General features: G+C 42.1%; 1 protein-coding gene across 2 annotated transcripts; it reads left to right on the top strand.

Moving 5' to 3' along the window:
• Window positions 1-745: 745 nt before the first annotated feature.
• ube2e2 (ubiquitin-conjugating enzyme E2E 2) lies at window positions 746-22,320 on the top strand. 2 transcript variants are annotated; one of them, XM_026317139.2, is made up of 6 exons: window positions 746-970; window positions 2,372-2,555; window positions 3,522-3,572; window positions 16,770-16,902; window positions 20,039-20,186; window positions 21,976-22,320. In XM_026317139.2, the coding sequence occupies exons 2-6, from the start codon at window positions 2,380-2,382 to the stop codon at window positions 22,071-22,073; spliced, it is 606 nt and encodes a 201-aa protein (XP_026172924.1). In that variant the 5' UTR covers window positions 746-970; window positions 2,372-2,379; the 3' UTR covers window positions 22,074-22,320. The 2 variants fall into 2 exon arrangements, with proteins under 2 accessions (XP_026172924.1, XP_026172923.1); XM_026317138.2 differs by having other exon boundaries at window positions 746-923.
• Window positions 22,321-23,002: the final 682 nt, after the last annotated feature.

Genomic DNA, 23,002 nt, shown 5'->3' on the forward strand with positions numbered 1-23,002 from the left:
ATTACACCACATCAGAACTTAAATTCCCAGCAGCAGGTTGCACAAATATCACTTCATCAAAATGTCACACCTCCCAAGGTGCTGCCCCCCCTGTACGCAGGGGCCAAGATGAAATAGTGGCACCGATTTTACTGTCTCTCATTCCTGGCAGGATAAAGGAAGGGCCACACTGAGCTGCCAGTGCACACTTAGCACCGTTTATACAAATTGGTGCAACAGTGGCAGTGCGGAGGCAGCTTTTGATAAATGTCTGCTGTCGGGTTAAACACAAGACATACCTGGATACACAATCGTGGTATTTTGGTGGCTCCAGTCAGTCCTGTCAAGCACAGAGCTCCACTGTTCTCTGGGCAAAGGACTGTGTCAATAAACAGTGTGTCAAACTCTGGAGCAGGCAGAGAACTACTGTATGTGTCAAACTCTGTGTGCCTACGCTCTTAACAGCCATTAAGGCTCCTCATAGACTCTGAGGCTATTAGAAGCATATGGCTGGATATTGGATTGGGACCATAGGACCCCTACAGTGGCCATAGCAGGGGGTCACGACATTTCCTGCACATATGGAGCTGCTCGTTTCTATCCGCGTGCACACGGGGCATATTTTCCAAACAATGCCAGTGTGAGTTTAACACCGGTGTCTTTTTCTTCTTTTGCCATTTTAATTAATGCAGCGGCGCTTTAGCCTCGCACAGGCTACTTCTCTCACCAATGCAGCCCACGTGCACGAGCAGTGCGCGCAGGCCGGGAGCGCGCATGGAGGCGGTCCGGGTGTGCCTCAGTTTTCTGTAATCGCTTTTCTGCTGCTTCTACCTCCAGTTAAATAGCAAGGACACGGGAGCGAGCAGACGGCCGTGTGAGGATATACTTTTTTCGGTACCTTGGGATTACGACGCGGAATTACAGCATCGACGGCCAGCCGCCAGGTAATATCGACGCACGCCTTTCGCCGCCCCTCGTAGATCCGCGAAAAGTAAGTAAATGTCCCGTGAAAAGTGTCGTTTTCCAGTGAAGGAGGAGGAGGAGGAGGAAAAGAGGGGGGAGGTGGATGTGTGGGACGAGCCTCTCTTTGTGCCGAGGCAGGGTCACTGCTCTTCATGTGCGGACGCTCCACAAAACGCCGAGGATCCGCGCATTTTCGCTCCCCCGCCGCTGCTGCTCCGCCGGCCCCGCCGCTGACCGCCCTCCATCCGCCCCGCGCCGTCGGCCGCTGCACACGGGTCCGGCAGAAAAGACCCCCCCCCCTCCTCCTCTTCTCTGCGTATTTTCATTGAGTTTTAAACACCGAGGCCTGCTCTGATTTGCCTCTTTCCCCCCTTTAAATACCCCATCAGCGGCAACGCACCCTCCTCCCCCCGGCCTTGTGACGCTAGCTAGCTCCCAATAATGTTCAGGATCGGCTCGGTTTCACCCCCGAAAACGACCCCTATTGTGCTTTTCACCCCACAAATGTTGACCTACCCGGTTTGTAATGAAGTGATGTCCGATAACACACAGACATCTCATTCTCTCTGTGGGGTTATTTTTTTATTTTTTGGGGGGGGGCGGGTGGTGGTGGTGGTGTAATGTCTCCGCATCGACCCAGGCGGCTCAGTCGGTTATCAAACCGGGTCCATCTCATCATTGATGCCGCTATCAGAGCCACGAAACGCCCCCTGGAAAGCCGAGCTGTCCGCCACTTCACTTCTTCGCTTTCATTGACTTTTCCCGATCGATCAGTCTCTAGTTCATCCGTCTGTTTTTGTTTTTATGCTGCCGGAACCACATATTTGTTTTAGCCGTGTCTTTGTTGTCTGCAAATGGGCTTGAATTCATCTTAATACCTGGGAGCTGCTCGTCCTCATTGTCAAGTGTCCCTTCTCACCTGTCATTGATTATGTGTCTATTGGTTTTTGATCAAATCATCTTGCAGGGCTATTAGCAGCCGCTGTGTTCATCCTTCGGGTCATAACATTGACCCCAGTCCGTGTCATTCGTTTCTTTCCATTTAAATCAAAAGGGAAATCCACGACCTACAGCTCCCATGGAGTCTTTAGTCTGTTTTTATGAATCTAGTCCAGTAAAGCTGCTCATGTAAAGTCTCTAAAACAACTACCCAATACTACATAACCTCTAGTCGCTCATTAGGCCTATTATAGTCTTTCTTTCTGAAAATCACAGCAGTGTAGGCTTTGACAAACGTCTTTTCGTCAGGTCTGACTTTACACGTCCCTGCCCTCTTTTAAAGCTTTTCCATGATTAAATTAAACCAGTCTTCCCTCAAATCCTGTTTATTCAGCAGAGGTGTGTCAGACGAGTAATGTTGACTGTATGCTGAAACTTCCAGGTCATGGCGTGACATTATGCTTCTTGTCTTTTGTTTTGGTTTTCTCAGGGCCCACGATGTCCAGCGAAGTGCAGAGACCGGACGACAGCCCCAGCACCAGCGGGGGAAGCTCAGATATTGAACAAAGGGAATCTGTACCACCTGAACAGGAGCGAGAGCAAGCACAGCCCAAAAAGAAGGAGACCAAGATCTCGAGTAAAACTGCTGCTAAACTTTCAACTAGTGCCAAGAGGTAAGAAGAAAAAAAAAAAAAGCCTGAATCTGGCCCTGGAGAGCAGCTTTTGCACAGGGGCTGTTTGTTCAAATAAAGGCCTCTCCCCTCGTGCCCCCCAGGTGTGAAGTTACATAAAAAGAAAAAGGTCCCATGGGCATTGTCATTTCAAGCATCCATGCTTTTCCGTGTGGTGCTGCACCCACGGAAAGGAGGTACCTCACGCAGCTCAGCACTCGAGCGTCATTGCTGTCATTTGAAAGAGATATTCCCTTTCCAGCCTGTTTGTTTGAATGGATATGCCTCATGCTCTGCAGCACTGGTGTCTCTCCTACACCACCAACACTTACCTCCACCAGTCTTGGCACTTATTCCCCAAAATAAGGCAGGCGATGACAGCGTTACGCAACCAGTTGAGTAAAGGGTTGGTTCAGGCTGCCTCATCTTTTTCTAACAGTGACTGATGTTATGAACGTCTCCTTTTTAAATGTCTATGCTCCGTTTTAAAAAAAAAACGGGGCCTCCAACACAACAAGGGCTGTAACATGGAGTGTCTTAACTGTTGTCTGAAGTCTTGTGTTTATATTAATGCAAGTTAAGCAGCAGCGTTTGCACTTAGTTGCCCTTCACAGTCTGAATCATCATTTTGTACAGTTATCTGCTGCAAATGATCAAAGCTGCCCTGTTTATCCTCATGCTTGATGTCCCTTTGTGTTTTGTTTGTGCAACACAGACAAGTGACAATAATGAGGCAGATCACAAAATGAGAACGTGCATCATTTATATTAAAGCTGGAACTGTAGACTTTGCATAATTTCTGCCTTTCATATGGGCAACAAACACAGGCCATGACACCCATTTACAACCTGCACTGTCCACATGGTTAGAGAGAGGATTCAAAACACAAATTACCTCCATGGCCACATGTTGTGTCTGCAGACTTGCCCTTCAAACATCCATTTTGACAGTAGAATCTTTCTTTTGCAGGATTCAGAAAGAACTTGCAGAAATAACACTAGACCCACCTCCAAACTGCAGGTAAGGAGACCTTTTCAAAGCACCTTTCTCATGACTCATAAGCTTCTATATACAGATGCACAGGCTGAAATGCGTGTAGACGGCAGAACTGTGCTCGTTTCTTGAAAAGGAAAGGCCACACTGCAGTGCGCTCGCTTTTGTCACCATTCCCATAATGCTGTTGTTTGTTGTTTGTCTGCGATGTAATCTCAGGTGATTTAGGGTGACTCTAGTCCTTTCTGGCGATGTTTCTGAATAATGCAGCCTCTGATAGAAACACCACCTTGTACATCACAGAACCATGGTTGCACTGAAATGGTGGAAAATGAGCGGCAGCGTGACTTTAAAACCTGTTTCGATTCTCATGTGGTTCCCCCCTCGCTCTCTTGGGGATTCACCACAGACAATGGTTATTGTGTGCTAGTGCTGTGACTCTCAGCCCTTTGAGGAACAGATATGGTCACGAGCGAGTGGCAGACCACATGTGCATCAGTCTCTCTTGACATAACAAAAGGCACACCTCTGGGATGAAGCACAGGAGCCGGCTTTTATTGACTTAAATCCTACAAAGTGACACTGTCATTGATTATGGCTCTGTTTATTACAGCATGATGATTACTGTCAGAATCAGCACTCCACTGCAAATTAAGATAGAAAATGAAAGCTGATCTTGTGAGGCTGAGGACACTTGTGGGAGATGCTGATGTATTTTGTCCATTGTGGATTCCCAGTATTCATTCATGGGCACCTGCTTAAAATGATTAACGAAAACAGCTTTTGTATGACTCATCTGGCGATTTGGCATTACTAGACCCTAGACAGAGTTGTTTATTGCATGAATTAATCACCCCTGCTGGGTCTCATCAGAACCCCACCATCATTAATGATAAACATTGAGCTAACCTTTTCATTCCAGCTTACAGCCTACTTTTGTTATCGTACCGGAGGCTAAAAGAGATGTTGTTTTCCTCGAGGACTGTAATCTATTGCAAACCCCCTCTCCCACCCCCTCTCCCACCCCACCCCCCAAAAAACAACTAGGTTGGCTCACATGAAGGATTTAGCTGGAGGACACGAGTAAGTCATTTGAAAGTAAAATAATCGCTAGCGGAAATTTCACAGTCATCGTCTTAGTGGGGAACTAGTTGCCTGGGAAACAATTAAGCTTCTTCTTCAAGATAATCCTTTTCTGTGTGTGTGCGTGTTCCCTTTCTGTATTCACAAATGATACCAAAACGTAATAATGTGTTTTCTGTGATGCATCCACACGGCTTAGCCCTCTGTTAACAATGACAGAGGATCTGATGCACCAAACACACATTTCTCAAGCAAAAACGATCACACCATTTACATTTGCGCATGAATGAGTGCACACCGCGGTGCTAGTGTCGTCATTTGTATGCCACACAGTCCCCGCTCCCGGCCAGGTTAGCCTGAAAGGTTATTCATTTCATTCCCCGCGACAAATGGAGTCACGGACTGTTGGTCCCCTTCAGGAGGCAGACACAGAGTTGTGTTAAAGAGATTCACTTTGGTACCTTGAACAAGCGCAGCGCTGGGGGCCAGTTGATGTATGTCATCTCATCTGTCTCTCGGCTAAGAAGCCCTTAAGACTCCCTCGTCACTTTGTCCTGGTCAGAGAGAATTTGCCCTCCTCTCCATTTAGTTAAAAACTGCGGTCTCCTTTGCATCGACTACAGTGTCTTCAGCATCGCCTTCAGGGCTGTGCTGAGGATCACGCTGTGTTTCTCTCTACAAAATGGAGAACCCTGCTTCATGTCCTTTTAGTGTAGATGTGTGCTAAGGGCCTGAATTTACCATTTAATGCCTTGGGAAGTGCTGAGGATATAATTTAGTGCAACATCAGTGGCAGGAGGTTCCTACTTGATAACTCTAATAAGACACCCACGCCTTTTCTTCAAGTGTTAACCCTAAGCTGCGTTTAATAGCACAGACTGCTGCTACAATAAGCCGCCTGTGTTGATAAATCACACGCTAATGTTTCCTACCTGTCTGTGACTATAAAGAGTCTGTAATATTAGGCTAATGCTGAAGTTGTTAAGAAAATCTATTTCCATATAGTGCGAACAAAACTGTCATACTTAATGGTGCTATGTCACTACTTGAAAAACGCAAGCATTTAAATTTGTCTCTGAGCTTTATCTCACTCTCAGCTTTGTGACAGCTCGCCTGTCACCTTGACAGGTGTCATGCATCAAATAAACAGGAACATTTTGAAGCCCCAGAGGATCTGACATGGTAGTTATTCTCACTGTCATGCACCTCAAGTGTACTGTACAGGCAGCCTGTGCCCTTTCACCTATTGATGCAAATGAAGCAGCTTTTGAAAGGAAGGAAGTTGTCCTGCCTCACCAACACTGGAATGATCTTACTGAGAAAAAAATTAGTAAAAGAGAAACATGACAGGCTCACTGATAATCCTCAAAGCCTCCAAGTTTCTAATTTATGTTGTCATCAGCTAAAAGTGTTGTGCTGCTCCACAGATAGTGAATGAGCGTGAGTCAGGCTGTTGATCCACAGTGGGTGTTTCAGTTGTGACTAAAAGCTGTGGTTTAATGCAGACAGCTTTAATATAACATAAGGAAGGTCACTTGGTTTCTGCTCACCTTGCTCAGTTTATTCCTACACATTATCTAGAGGATATTCTGGCATCATCTGTGACCTCCCATTATTTTACCTCTTTTCAGTGATTCTCCCAGTAAATATACTAATTCTTAAGTGTATAAAAACAAAACAACTGTTGGAGGTGATGTCTTTAGCGAGCCTGTTTTATCTGACTCAAAATCCTGATATACTCAGTTTGCTGTCAAATATGTCCAAGAAAGATCACAGTTTGTCAAATTTGGATGCTGGAACCAGAAAGTATTTGGCATTGTTACAAATCACTGACATCAAATTAATCCTTGCTGTTCTACAACTAATGATTTTTTTTTTTTTGTTACAAATTAATCTGATTAGTTTCTGAATGAAGACATTGGCTGTTTTGTCTGTAGAATGTCAGAAAATGTCTTGTCACAGTTTTGTAAAGCGTAGGGTGATGTCCTCAGAGGTCTGTCCAAGACCACGGGAAAATCATTATTTGGGATATCTTTCTGCTGCATCTCTGTCACACCTGATTTATATCCCACACATTCCTCCTCTCCTTGCTCTGTTTTGCTCCTGTCATAAAAATGCCCCTTTTCTTACCTGCTGCTGAATCACTGAGATCGGTTTCAATGCATTTGTTATTGCGATGTCATGGCTGTGACTGTTATTATTCCTTCTTTGTGATGTTGATCCCGTGACGCCAACATTTCAAGCACAAATCCAAACAGACGCTTTGACACTTTTAAGCAATAGCTGCTCGTGATGTATTTTGTAGTTCTAGACCACCGTGCTGTTTAGGGTCTTCTCACAGACGGACAAACGGATACTTTCATTACACCTACAATGGTGTGATTACAGAACAATGTGCAGCTGCCTGAAACATAATAGTAAATGTCAGGCTTTGGTGTCAACTTATCTGAATCCAAGAGCATTTTTAAAGCTGCTATTGTTCATTGACATTCAGCAATCACAGTGGAATAATCCACTGTAGAAGAAGCAGAGATGGCAATTTCTGCTCCTCAGGAGGCTCAAACAGGAAGAAGAAAAAAAAGCAATGCTGCTGCAAGCCATGGTGCATTGTGAGTTCGCTTTTTTCTCTGTCAGGTTGACACAAAAATCATTCTGGGAAAGTAACAAACCACTTATTGAAGTGGAGGTAGATAAGGCTGAGGGAGAGTTTATAAAGCAAAAGAGCAATTTGCAAAACATGTTTCCAGCGTTTAAATATGAGCAATTAATGATATTCTTTGTCATATGTGATGTGTCCAAATGTCTTTGGATTTTGGACTGTTGATTGGACAAAAGAAGACATTTTACAAATATCTGGCATTTTAAAGAGAAAATGGTTAATGTAGAAAATAAGATGACTCTTAAATGTGATTCTTTTAGTTCTGCTGTACTACATGGCTCCAAACATTGGACCAGATTGACTTCCTTGGTCCCTGAATTGTCCTGGTGAGATGTAATGTCCCTGTGATGCACTAAACAGAGCTGTCACTCCCTGATGACATGATGCAAGCTGTGGGGAAACGGTGTTTTCACAAGACACACAGCTGATCACTCAAACACATGCTCTCTGGCTGAAAGCCCTGACATGATTATGAATATTTCCATCATGATTGTTGAGCCTCACCAAGAGTCGGGCCCTCTTCGTTGCATAATTCTCTTCTCGCTGATGGTATCGTCTTCATGTCTGTGATATCTGCATATTAGTTTCATGCCATGCCCCTGGGGGATTCTCCGCAAGTGACACACCCAGCATCATTTTTCACAGCGTTACCATTAAGCACAGCGGGGTGGGGATTGAATATTCATGATGGGGGTGGAGGAAAGAGGGGATGAGCCACAGAATATCCTGGGTCTTGGAGCTGATCATTGTGTTGTGCATGGCAACATCAATAGATTACTGTGGATAGGATCTTTCAATGAAACAATGACAGCTACATTTGACTTCAAGTCAGCCCTAATTGACATCCTGTTCCATAATCACGTCTATACAAACATTGGTGAATTACAGGCACCCATCTCTGTCTGACACTGGCGTGTTCCTGACCTTTCAGTGAAGGTCCTGTCCATTGATTGTAAAGTTTGAGAGCCTTCATGAAGGTACTGCTCTAGAATCAGAATCGTTTTGTTCACCATGCGGAATAATGAAAAGTGATCTTGGAAATCTTTGTGCTAAAGCATATGAAGTAGTTCAGGCAAAATTCATCTTTTAAAGTTGAATAAATGCCTGTGAAATGAATAACTGTGGAGCAAATAATTACTGCAAACAGGTTTTTATAAAGTTAATCCATTTTTCTTGTCATATATATGTGGAAGTATGGCTGTATTTGTTTAAAAGTAAACGTAGTAAAGTAATTTTAGAAGTAAATAAATACTTTTCTGAATATTTGCAGATAAGATTGAAACACTGCTGAATGTACAGATTTAGCGCTGCCACTTTCACTGTCATATTATTCATCTGTCAGTCACTTTCTCAAGTAATCAAATAATTAATTAAAATGTCTAAATGTTCAAAACTCAATTATGTGTAATTTACAACCATAATGATGTTGATTGATTCATTGATTGAGGAAGCTGTCCTTTCAAAATTGCTTTCACTGCCTTAATGTTTGCAAGTTTTAACTTTTACTCTGGTTTTTGAATTTATTTGTTTATTTATACAAAAAGACAAAGAAAAAAACATGAAATCAGGTTTTTCCATTTGAAATAACCTACTTGGAATTTCAGAGATGGACATTGAAACAACAAAAATTCAGGTGGATCAAAGAAATTAAAGTGGCTAGAAGCATTTAATTCATTTCATTAAAACATTTGACATTACATATTCAGGGAATATAACAATTGTTACCTATAGTCTTACCCTAATGATATCGAAAGATGTAGGTCTGGTACAAGAGCAGCAGGATGCTATAGCACACAGATGGACTGGGTTCTGTGGATTTGTTATGGCCACCTTTCTCCTCGTGCACCTCTGAAACATCTGCTGAGAAGAATTTTCTTCCTGCACAGACCAATCTGGGTGCATCATTTTTCTCCTCACACAAGGTTTTGAGTGGGAAACAAATACATTTGCGCCTATAGAGCAGCAGTAACATATGGTTTCCCTCTGACACCGGCCTGAGTTTAATTTATTCTTAATGTTTTCCACTGCGGCACTTGTTTGACAGCGAACACGGCCTGCCTTGATTCATGTTTGTCATTGAATTCTCAATGTCCTCATTTGTGAGGTACTTTTCTGGCAAACATTTGTCCAGAATGTATTAATGGGTTTGCGGGGAAGCCGAGCATGAAGCACAGCGTGTGGACATTTTGTGGTGGAGTGTTGCCATTACACCGCCAGTTTCACAGACGCTGTCTAGGTCATAGACAGAGACTGAATGGCAATCTGAGGCTGACGTGAATGCAAACAGAAGAATCTTTTGGCAAGACAAATACAGTAATTCAGAAGTAAACAATTGCTCTGAGATCCCATTACTCCTGTGACTGGGTTTCCCTCTGAAGTCACAAATCAAAGCTCCTGCCAGGAAGATTTAAAGGATCTTAATAACATATTTGCGGTCTGGGGGATGAAATGTTAACACACTTAACATTCTGTTGTAAGTGTTGAAATGAATAATAAGCAGTGAATAACATCAGACGAATGCCTTTTTCTCTGCACTAATTTGTTTAACTCACGGCTTAAAAGTCTTGTTACACTTCCCTACCTGCAAACCTCAGGGCTAATATGGTGTCGGGGGAATAGACCAGGCTCCACAGCAGATCCGGCAGCTCAGCTTATTCTGATCACTGACCTTTTAGTAACATGTCTGTTCCCTCAGCCACTGTGTTGAATGGCTAGGTGCTTTAGAGGGTGGAGCAGGGAGGCTGAATACACTTTTGGAGAAGGAAATTAAAAATATTAACGTTGTACTCTTGACTAACTTAGTTCATGAATTGCAAAAGTCTGCACTTCTTTGTTTTTTTTTTTTTTTGGTTTTTTTTTGTCTTAGATTTGTTTTTTAGGCAGTTTCCTTTCCTGGAGCAGTGTGCCTATGAATCCTTGGCTTGCAGACCGATTTGCATGTCAGCAGAAATTTGAACTTGTTTTATATGAGCAAAGCAAATATTTATAGTTACTCCTGAACAGAGACACGCAGTTTGTTACATTTATGTTCCTGCAGAAAATATTTACAAAAAGCTACTGTCCACATCAGTCATTGCTAATGTCATCTTGTTCTTCTCGAATATTTTTATTTTCAGCTGAAATTGCAGAACATTGCTTTTTAGGGTCACAGGGTCCTCATTTACGGAACTCAAGCTTTTAATATATATATTTGTATTAGCTGTTGTGTCATCACTCACCCTGGGCACTCAGCAGTACTTTGCTGGGTAAGTGATATTTTTATGACTCATAATGTTGTGCTGTTTCCTTTATGCAAAGGCCCTGTATTATGGTAATGATATATTCTCTGCATTATTCATTTTTCGCCAGAGGCAAACGTTTGCACTGTATCAGACTCTGTCTGCATGCAGCAGCTCAGAGGTGGAGGAGGCAAAAAATGCTTACTGCACCAAAATCTCTGTTGTACCTCAGAAGCATCTTGCAGAAATAGAGAGGAAGTCTGAGGATAATAAACGGATGCCCTGCTTTATTTACAGCTTTGTTAACATGACATTGAAGCCCAGCGAGGACCGGTTTCCAGAGTGAAAGACCAGTTCTTTAAACCTCTGCTTCAGAGTGTACTTCCTCAGCTCAATATTGACTACTGTTTAAATTGATTGAGCCCAATGTGTGAGGTTACCTTCCTGTGAGAATAAAATTGTGTTATTTCCCTCCACTTGGAAAGCATGCAGCCACCTACTCAACCATTTCCCTTGTTGCCGGATAAACCTTCTGGTCAGTAATTGCAGAATTTGTTGTACAGATGAACAATAAAAGGCTTGATTAAAAAAACAAACCATGTCATTTGAGACAATAAAGACGAGAGAACAGAGGAAGGAGGTGTCACCTCGGCTGTTGAGCTGCACAGTAATTGGTCTTCGGGCTCTTTCACGGTCGGGGGAAAGAAGATTGCTTCATTAAAGTTCCTCTTCTGATAACCACAGCAGCCACACTGATAGAAAAGAAGATCTTTACTGAATGACGGTGCTATTAGGAAAAAAAAGTGCCTGTGGGGAATGAGCTGGAATGGCAAATAATACAGATAATGGCTTTATTTGTGCTTGGCAGTATTCACAAGCTCCAAAACATACTGATTCACATTCAATTACTGGTTTGCGTTTCTGTTTTATTTATCAGCCCCTTAGTGCAGTTTTTGGCTCAGGCAGCTTTTTACCTGCTACTGTAAACAGCCCGCTGTGTGGCAGGCTGCTCTAGGAACAAAATAGGTTTGTGCTTTGTTTTTGTTTTTTTGTTTTTTTTTTTCCACCCCAAATGTTTCCACAATGAGCAGTGTTTGATAGTTATGATTGCACCTTTTATGTTGTTGTATTGAGCATTTAAATGTAACATTATCTGTTCAGAGTATTAAACACTCACCCTCTTTAGACATAAAAGCCCGTTATAAAAAGTCTAGTTTCTCCTCTCATAAAGCAGCTGTGGTCAGCCACTGACAGGAGATTCCTATGTTGACCAGTTTTTAAGGCGGTAAAAAAAAAAAAACATAAGCTTTTCACGCTGCTCCTCATGCAGACATATGCTTGGTATGCTGTGTTTTAACCCAAAAATGACTTGGTGCCCTGCCCACAGCCAGACACATGATGTTAAATGTATGTTAAAGTCACCCAAATATATCTTGCATTTGGGAAGTCAGTATCAGTATCTGCTGCAAGAGGTGCAGAAAGCATTTCTTTGAAAGGGTGTGAATGTTTCCTGACCGTCTTCTAAGAAAAGGGATGGGAAAATGACAATTTTACGTCATTTTTACTTGGTGGTTGTCTTATTGGGCTAGAAATTTCACAGATTGCTTAACACCAGGAGAGCTTTTCACATGCCTGAGAGTTACATGATCAGTTTTATATAACTGAGCTACGAATATTCTCCTCCACATATTCTTTTAATCGTGGACGATGAAACCCGCTGTGAATCGACTGTCGCCAGTCTGTTTTTAGTGCTTAACATAGCAAGTAACAAACGAGGCCCAACTAGTTTGTTTGGAGCTGTTTCTTTGTCAGTGGCTAGGCGACTGTACATTGTTTGTCTAAATTTACATTTTCTTTCTACCACATGCTGTCATTTTAGGCACACAAGACTGTTCCTGCTGTTTCCCTGCAACTGTGGTTCTGACTCCTTCATTCTTTTTAATAGTGGTGGCTTGCAGTGTTGTATAGGAAAGTGGATTCTAGTTTATTCTAGTCTGTCATCTCAATTTACTCTGAGGAAGAAAAGGATACCTAATATCACTGAGCAAAGTTTTCAGCTCTGAAAAAGGTTGTTTTTTGTTTGTTTTTTTTAAATATGATCATAGTAGATGAATTTATCTTGCGTTATGAATTCATCTGGAGAGAAACCAACCTATCTTACGACCGCATCTCTTTCGTCAACTTAAGTCTGGGGGAATTGGCTCTGGGCGACAATAACAATGAAATAGGTGAGTGATTTTTGCAGAGATTAGCTCAGCTTTCATGTGGCTAGATAAAGGTTATCTTTTGGCATTGGCACCAACCTGCAGATGAAATAAGGCAATGTGGATAATTAAATGGGCAAAGAACAGGCTCATATACTGCACTGCATCGTGGAAAGGAAAGGTCATTCAGTATGTATTAAAATCATTACTGCTGTCTGTGATTATGGAGCACAGCTTGGATAGTTTTGAGGAAGTGAGAATGAAAGGTACAAGTGACGAAATAGGCCTGTGGTGTAGCTTTCTTCGTTTTCTGAATCCTCATTGTCTGAAACTGTCTCAGTCGAGTCTCCGGCTGTCACACTGCCCCATCGTTTGCAGCCTTGTGTGCACTGATGGGCTTTTTTGTTGAGTTGAAGCACTGAACAAGGTCAGTGTGAGATGCAATTACTCATTCCCTCAGAGCTACCACAAACACTGTTTTATGACTGAATCGTGCTGACTGTACAAGCTTTTGTTGATACTACATTTAGTGAAGAGTTATTTCTATTAATATAAGAAACACCAGAATAAAAAAACAAACGAAACTTCAGAGAAGCAACTATGTGAAGCACTTTTATGGGGCTGTGGTGCAGAGGAAGCAGCCCAGCTGTCAAAGTGGGTTCCTACATGAGCGTAATCTCAGAGGACAGAGCAGTGGCAAGATTCTCACGGACACCCGCACACTAATGTATCCCAGACCCCTGAAACAAATGACCTAAATACTCACTGAATCAAGTAATTTGGCTGACAGTGCAGATGTAATGTTACTTACACAGAGGTTATATTGCTATAGACTACAACAAAGCCCATAAGCAGCAGTGTGACACCAGTTAATGTCACTTGTTTGTGCAGAGGAGATCTGTCTGCTTGAGGAGAAGATTGTTTTTCTGTAGAGAGAGGGAGAAAGGCAGGAGTGACATGTAATATTTATCTAACTGTCGCTCTCAGTTTCAGGGCTGGGTGTTAGATTAATGCAGGTCTGTTCTTCTGAAGGCTTTAGTCGATTTGACAGAACCTACGAAGGATGCATGAAGGAGTCAGTCTTTCACTTTAGGTTGCGTTTTCAGAATTTAAATTAATTATTACCTAATTATTGCTGTGCAGTGGATATGCTAGTTGCAGGCCATAATATTCTGCAAAGCTGTTGACCAAGGCCTTTTGCCTCCTGACATTAACCACCCATTAATTAAAGCCTGGTGATTCACAGACGCTGCAGATCTGACTCAACTTGAGCAACAGCCACGCTGCTCACCTCTCCCAAAACAGGGTAGAGTAAGAGACTGTCAAGTCCTGAATGAGCTGGCCCTCAACCAGCTGCAACAAAGCACCACAAAGAACGCCTGAGCCGATGGGGGGGGGGGGGGAGGTCTCTAAGCAACTACCAGCGGTGGCATGCACATTCAACTATTGACTTTATCCACAGCCTTATGGGGTTGTCATATCTCCTACAGCAGTCTCTCAGTTGAGCGAGGACCTCTGCCATGCCTGCTCATCTCTATCGTTCTATCACGTCTAGTTTAATATCACTGCTGCAAACTCAGTCTCAAAGGAAGTGAATATCTGTTTTTGTCGGAGATGTCTGGAAATGGAAGTGCTACCGTAAGGTGTGTGTAGCACAAAAATCTGTTTCACAGAGGAAAAATTGGATTCAGCAAGAAAAATAACCTGCCTGTATGGTTCTGTCAACAGAAGGAAATATAGAAAGTAATGTTTGGAGAGCTGGACAGTGGTCATGTTCGATCATTAGCCACAAGAAAAGCTCTGCGGTGTCTGTCAGCAAGGTTCATGCTGCCTAATTTCAAAATGGGCTTGTAATGAAAAGCCTCACAAGGGAGGTGAACACACTGGTTTGTATGACATGTCTTGTGGCCACATATGAAGGCACATGTTTAAAGCTTTTCTGGAGAACATCACCCAGACATGGAGTGAAAAGGCTGCTGTCAAAGGTCAGTGTGCACACTCACAGACCATTCATTTCCTGAAAAGTATGTCATGGTTGTTTCTAGTGACAGAAGCGAATTTGTGAAGAATGAACAAAGATATTCAGAGAACATTCAGTTAGTGTTGCACATGGTCGGGTCCATGGTGTTGAAGGCTTATTAGATGCTAAAACTCTGGCAGACTTTCCCAGTTGTAGCTTTGGTCACCACCTTTGTGAAACAGTAGAAGTGCAGAACTTTTGTTCTGTTTGGATTCGGGACAATTAAAGAACAGTGCAAATTTGCAGGTAATAGAAAATTAGCCACATTTGTGGCATCTGTAGTTTGTGTGTTTTACATTTATTTGCACAGGATAAATAAGCACTAGTGGACAGACTTAGAATTTAGTCAAATTCTTGTGCCTGGAATTTCTTTAGTCAAGGACAAACCCTCAATTAGGTCATTTCTTGGCATCCAGTTTGGGTCAAATCATGATGGGAACGCTGAAATCCTCTGCTCTAATTTAACCTTTGTTGAATAACACATCAGGAGAATGTGGGAGCAGCAGCTCATATTGTATTTATATTGTTATGACAGGCTTTCCAAGCACACGTAACTGCTGGCTATCACATGTCAACAACTGTCTCTATGCTCCTATGAATCTTGTATTTTCAGGCCATGTCCTGTAGTTCTGTCAGATTTTGGTCTCTGTCTGACCGAAATTCAGAGCATTTTCGTTGGAGGGAAACTGAAACCTGCACTTCTGAGGTTATTTGGTGCCATGTGGTCGTTTTGGGAAATTACCACTGCCAAAAAAATGGAACCAATAATTTAAATATTTCACACTGCAAATAATCCTTCCCTAACATATTTAGTATGAACAGCTGTGTCCAATAAGAACTCTCTGTTTGACTCTTCAGTTACTGTAATACCACCATTCATTAGAAAGACCCATGTCCAGTATGTGTCCCCTTCCCGTGCACTCTGGGTCCAGCAACATTATGTTTTTACTTTATTTGCACTCTTACAAAAAAAATCCAGCATTTCCTTTGTGCTTGGAACAACAGAAGTCCTTATCGAGAGTGTATTCTGCAATAATTCCCCAGAGAAGAAGTAATCATAATTAGCTAATTAAAGAAGGCTTAAGAGAGGGGCAGCGTTCAACAGTGGCAAAGTAGATTAGTGGAAATTTGCATGTGTTGACACTGAAGGAGGAAGGAAATGTCTCATTTCTATTTATGGAGAAGGATCTATTGTCAGGGGCATGCTTAGATCCAGATGCTGCTTTTAACAGTTGGTGTTTGAGGCGATTATACAGTCGCTTTTAGGAACTCTCTGTCTCCGATGGTCGGTTTGTGTCTCAGTCTAAATGAACAGTGATATCACAGCCTTAAGTGAAAGCAAACCCACGGAGTCGGGCAGTTCACATTATACACATTTGTCAGCACGTTTGCCAGCAGTGAAGGGTTGACGTTAAACACCGTCCCTGGTAATTACATGAAATCGGGGGGATTGTTCATTGTCCCGGGCTTTGTGATCTGGACATTGTCCCGGTCTCTTCCTGGCTCTGTGCCAGCTCAGGGTCTTACCACAAACAACAGTGGGGGGTAGGAGGCCCTTAATATGGGAATGGCATTAATCACTGTGCCTATACAACAGATGTGACCTTCAGCCTACGCTCAGCATAAATACTCATCTCATGCAAGAAGAATACGCTCTAATATGAAATCACTTCGCACTGCTTGGCCCAGACATACCTTTAATACTGAAGCTTTTTTCTCATTATGTAAATTATTTTCTTTGTCTTTAATTTTATTGAACACTCATTTACATGTTTAATTCTCACTAACAGGTAATCTTCTAATCAAAATTATGGAAGATAATCTAAATGCTCTTAAAATAGCTTTGGACTAAAAACCTTCAAACCTCCAAGGTTTCAGCATTCCCCAAATCTCCATCATTAACTTGTCATAAACCAGCATTTACCGCCTGAGCTTCCCTCAAATCTCTGTCAGCCCGCTGGCACTTTGAACACCACACTGTCAATTCCAGCGCGCTGTGCTCATTAACATATTAACACGTCTTTTGTTTCAATTTTCTAGTGCCGGGCCCAAAGGAGACAACATCTATGAGTGGAGGTCGACCATCCTGGGACCCCCGGGCTCTGTGTATGAAGGAGGGGTCTTCTTCCTGGACATCGCCTTCACGCCAGACTACCCCTTCAAACCCCCCAAGGTCAGCAGCCAGTGTTACTCAGGCTGTTAAAATATTTTGATTTTTGAGTCACCGACCAAGTATCGACCTCCTAGTCTGGAAAGGTCTGGAGAAAACCACAGGTGTACTTCTGCCATAGTGCCCTCACACAGGGACTGACGACCTAGTTTAGGTTAAAATCGCCATTTTGTGGTCGATGGAAGTCAGTCCAGACTGAAATCAAAGAGTGAAAGTATTAACACAAAGGGGGTTTGGAACCTTCACAATACACAGGTGTAGGAAATGAAATGATGAGTTGATCAATGTAATGTGTCTGAATGATGCATCCAAAGGAAAGGAAACGGTGTTGTCCTTTCCTAGTTTTGTAGAGAATCACAACAGCTGCTCTACAGCCTGATGTGAACATTTCTACACTTGTTTTTTGAAGAACAGTCATGATTTGAGCTAGAAGTCCGGGTCCTGCTGAATCCTGACCTGTTCAGTGCTCAGCTGGCGATGGACTCATTTTCTTGTTTTATGTGGTGTGTTCTCTGCAGAGTACTTTGCTGATGTTGAGTGGATGTCATTATTGAACACACAGACTGTCGGGGCCAATCTTCCTTTATTTGGCAGTGCACCCGATTACCCTTTCACTTGGCCTTCTCTCTCTCTCTCTTGCGCTCTCTCTCTCTCTCTCTCTCTCTCTCCCCTATGCACACCCCTCCCCATCCTCGCTCGCCCTCTCCTCTCCCTGTTTCTCACTCTTTGTGCTGTGTAACCACCAGTTCTGTGTTTGACAGCAGACTCAGACAAATCCACAGGCTCCGGCCCAGCTTTCTGTAGCCAGAGGGGCTTGAGTGTTTCCGCCCCCTTCAATGCCTCCTACCCCTCCAACACGCTGTGATCTGCAGCCAACCCCCCCCCTCTCTGCACACACACACACCCTACGGCCAGTAGCTGCCATACCCTCCCTCGCTATAGAAATGCTCCAGTGAAGCTCAGTAGCTGAATGCACTCAGGCCCCAGGCTTGGGAATTTCGGATCCAGAACCCGACTTGCTTTTTAAAATTTCCAATAAGAGAAACAAGAGCCCTCTCACTCAGTCTGACAAGTTCGCCAGGTGGATGTGTTTCTGTTTCTGAACCAGGGCCAGCAGAGGAGCCCTGTCTCTGCAGAGGGTGGGGGCCTAAGGGGTGGTTATTTATAACGTCCTGCCCTGCATGATTTTTGGGAATGCCAAGGCTCATTAGAGGTTTCCTTTGGGGGTCAGGGTCAGCAGTGCCAGATGTTGCTGATTGGAGCAGCGGGACGAATTGAGGTGTCAAGTGTCAGGACCAAACAGATGTCAAGCTCAAATCCAAGCTGAAGCGGCCTACATAAACAGCCCAGCAGTCAGATGCTTGTTTGCTGGGGTGTGTTTGAAAGGAGCACAGTCTGGAGACGTCTGCGTGTTATGGTTCACCTTCTCAGGCTGTGTAGCAAGAGGAGCTGTTTACTGTGACAAGCAAAGGAATTAATTTACACTTGGGTGCTGGAGTCCAACAACAAAACTGTCATTGTTGTTGTGCTTTGATTTGATGCTGCCCTCTGTTGGTCAGACTGATTCGGTAAAGTATAATGAGATGTGCTCTGTGATTTGTTACTCTCCACCAAGATAAAGGAAGTGATATTTTCAAACCATCAAAAAGTCATAAAATAAAACCAAAATAACATCAGTCACTGACTGAAATAAAATACTGTACTGTATGTTTGTGGCTACAGTGACAAATGGTGTTAAATGTCCCTCAGTGGAGCCATCAAACAGACCCATTATCATGATACTGATGCTGATACATCAGTGCTAATGTGAATAAAGGAGAAAAGGGAGGTGATAAGCCCACGGCAGCTCTTAACCATCCTCCATGTCTCACAATTATTACTCCCAGTTATTACAAGCTTCTCGTGCTGACACACTATACAGCAAATTGTCTTTCTTTAAGGCCTTAGAACTCATCGTCTGGAGTCATCCCTGAGTCGCAAATGGTCCCATCCACAGCTTTAACCTCATCTAGTGCAGCTTCTCTGAACTCTTTTCTCTGTGGTTATTCTGCAGTTAGACAAGTGTAACAAATATTGGATAAAATTCATAAACCTATATTGATTGAATACATTACTGTCAGTTTAAAAGATTTAAATTTGCTGATGTTAGGAAGTGTAACTGAGTTTCTCCACCCACCTCAAAATAATTGAATAAGCATCTGGAAGCTCTTTTATGACCTTTACTATCAAATGTCTAAAAAAAACAGGTAATCACTTTAAAAGACAAAAAACAATGCAAAAATTGTCATTTGAGATTTTGGAATGCGGATTTTCTGTAAATGTAAATCAATTCGACCGTCGTTTGAGCTTCAAATACAGTCATAGTCTGTTAAACTTAGTGGCCTATTGTGTGTGTAGATAGACATTTTTGCTTAAAACATGAACTTACTATTTAATCATTTAGTTACTTTTCTATTGATTGACTAATAGATTAATTATTGCAGCTCTTATTTTAGCACAAAGAACCACCAGCTGTTTAAATGTAGGCACAGGCAAACAGGTCTGGCAGCACGTGTGTGTTTGTGTGACTGAATCTAAGTCAGAAAATGGGAAGCTGTTTGTGTTGAAAGTTTAAAGTGTGTGAGCTTTTTGTCATAATTCAATGACTAAGCCCTTTACAGTGTCATTCAACCTTATACAGTAGCCACAGTTTCAGTGCCATGCTGCCAGTTCTAGTAGCATTTAGTTAGCATAAAACTTCTAAGCAAACTGTCCATGGCCAAAGGTAACAGAATCTGCATACGAGTTCAGATAAATTAAAATTAATCACCTACTGTCTCCAACACGTGACAAGTATCACGGTGATACTGACGTTCTCATTTTACTCAAACAAGACATCGAATCATTGTATTTCCCAAACTTCTGAATTATTAACTACACAATGACTGTTTTCTGCTTGAATGTTGAAATTGATAAATCCTTTCATCACAGTTGTCTTTTGCTTATTTTTAAGCAGTTATTAGATGACACAAAGGTGTATAAATATTACAGTGCAATGTTCTCGTCAAACAACAGCCATTTTTCAACTATGAATTTTTAAAGCTTTCTGTAGTTCTCATTTCTCCGTTGTCTTGGGCTGTTGGTCATCTTCCTTGTCTAGGTAACTTTTCGTACGAGGATCTATCACTGCAACATCAACAGCCAGGGGGTGATCTGTCTGGACATACTGAAGGACAACTGGAGTCCTGCCCTCACCATCTCCAAGGTGCTGCTGTCCATCTGCTCCCTGCTCACAGACTGTAACCCAGGTAAGCCCTCAGCTTTTTAACAGATGTCCGTTTGACGTGTAATTTAAAGGCTTTTTTTTTCCAGTCAGTTCAGAAATATTCAGACTGATTCGCTTTGTGTTGTAGAGGTCATATTAAATGGGTCAACTTACCATTTTGTCCATCAATATACATAACCGCAAAGTGAAAACATGTGTTTAGACGTTTAGACATTGCCACTTAGGTGCTGGAGTGGCTGAGTAATAAGGAAGTGAAAGCAGTTGTTCAGTCTTACAGATCAAATTGCCCTTTTTACTTTGCTTTGACTGTAATGTTTATTTTTACTCAAGGCTAACTCTCAAGCTGACACACAGTCAAGATTATTAACAGTGTATGGAATAACCCTCATCCAATTCAAGCTATCATTGTCGTCTAACACTGACAGATCTTTGGCACAGTCAGTAAATAATAAAACCTCAAAAACACGCTCATTGCAGAGAGGAGCAGCTGAGCCACAGTGAGTGTGAAATGAAAAACTACTATTATCATGTTAGATAAAATACAACAATAATGATATGTCATTTACTTTTCTGATTTGAGAACAAATCACCATCACACTTCATCACAGTGCATCACTGCTCACCCTGTTAAAGCACAGTCCACATTGAGCCCTTTGAACAGGTGGGAGGACGATAGGTGTAAATGAGCGTAAACGGCAAGAAAACTCAGAACCTGGCAGGGGATTAGTACAAGGCCCGTATCCTGCTGTCTCGCCTGTCACCAGTTTAAGTTTGATATGATGGATGTGAGCATGATGGAAGCCGGCCAAGTACAGAGGAATAACCTGCGATGACACTGGTTTTATTGTTACTTTATACATTTCTTCTTTCTCTCCCTCTGTCACTGAACAGTCTTTGATGCAGCTGAATTTGAGAGCATGTAATCTAGTCTACTGAAGGTCACCATAGTAAAATGAAAGCACCATCTGCCCCCAGGCAAAAGCCTTCTGCAGCGTACAGCCTAATGATGTGGAATGAAATCAAACTGCATTTAGTGTCAGTAGAGAAATGTAAAAACCACTTGTCAGTTTTGGCCAGCTGTTTTTAATTCAGATATTATTTACATACTTATAAAAATGTGACTATAAAATCCTTGAATTTGATGATTAGTCTTTGGGTAACAGCTTTTGAAAAATCCACGTCCCGATGTTATCTGGTCAGTCTGGATAAGCTGAGAGTTGCACACCGAATGCTTTGTAACTGTAGTGTGAGCAAACGTCTTTTACTGTATTTACTGTTCATTTAGTAGCAGGATGTTCTCTTGGAGTAGTTTTTATTGAGATCTGATCACAATTCAGCAGAATGGCGATAATGAAAATGCTAATTAGTGCTGGGTATAAATGCAAAGGCCTGTGGATGTCATTATCTAGATAATGTACTTAGATAATGCCAGGTGTAAATGGGGTTTCTAAGGCATAGTAAGTAATTTCATAACCATCTATATAGGATATTTATATCACCTATATATGGGCCTTTTAATTGCATTTTTCAAGGCTCTGATAATACCCTATCATTTTGTGAAGATGCTAAGGCTCATTTATCACCTGCAAATTACCAGGTTTGCAAAATAATTAGAGATTATTTTCACATATCCAAAATTCTGCTCATAGACATGTTTGAATAGAGTCAGATCATTTTCGGGATATAACACATCCTTTTCCTTAATCTGGGCCTGAGAGGATAACAGAATTTTGTCTCTCTGCCCAGCGGAGGGCGAGTGAATATACTTTATAGTGACTTAGAGATTCTCTCTCTCTCTTCCTTCCTTTCAGCCGACCCTTTGGTTGGAAGCATCGCCACACAGTACCTGACCAACAGAACAGAGCATGACAGAATAGCCAAACAATGGACGAAGAGATACGCCACATAGACTCCCCGCCGCTGATCACCCCACCCCACCCTTCACTGTACCTCTCTCTACCTCTCTCTCACCCTTAGTCTGTCAAAGCACATTCACTAAGTGCAACAGTACACCTGCCCTCTTATCACCCTCCTTTTCCTCTTCTTCATCCTTCCCCACATTTTATCTACCTTTTCTGTGTAAAAAAAAAAAAATCAAACAACAAAAAAAAAAAATGTCTTTTGTTCCTTGTTGACTTGAAAGCTTCTTTTTTATACAAAGAGTAGATTGGGATTTTTATTTTCCAATATCTGAATGTTGGAACTATTGTATTGGAGAAAAAACAGAATATTATAATTATCAGACGCATTGTCCTCCAGCTATACAGTATGTATTCTCATTTTCTTAGTGGCACCTGGAACAAACATGCAGAATATATGCTTTTACTTTGTTTTCCTTGATTTGTTTGTTGTTTTTTTGTTTGTTTTTTTTTTGTATTTGTCATCAGTATGTTATCTGCATGGAACAGGAAGGTTTGCATCAATGGATCCTTCATGCTTTTTAACTTCCTCTGATTCTGTTTGTACTGTATGTATTTTTTCAAAGGCTTTTGAGGCAGACCACAAAAGTATAGGTCTGCCTGTGAAAGAGGCAGGACTTGTATATTTACTGGCTACCCGCCACCTCTGCAACTGCAGAGTGGTTTTTTGTGCACTTGTATTACTGAAGCACCCAATAAAACACACTGTGGTTGGCTTGTGAGAAAACACTTGGCTCTGTGTGTGATTTCTCTTTGGCTACAGTCTCTGCATCCTCAAATATTTACAGTTATTGAGTGATCTTCAATTTGCTCAGTCCAATTCAGACCTCAGCGCTGCTTTTATGTCTCACCTGATTATAAAACTTTATATATATATATATACTTCTTATCAGACACTGTATCTGCTTCAGGTGGATGT

Source organism: Mastacembelus armatus, chromosome 16 (genome assembly GCF_900324485.2).
Source record: "Mastacembelus armatus chromosome 16, fMasArm1.2, whole genome shotgun sequence".
Classification (NCBI taxonomy): Eukaryota; Metazoa; Chordata; class Actinopteri; order Synbranchiformes; family Mastacembelidae; genus Mastacembelus; species Mastacembelus armatus.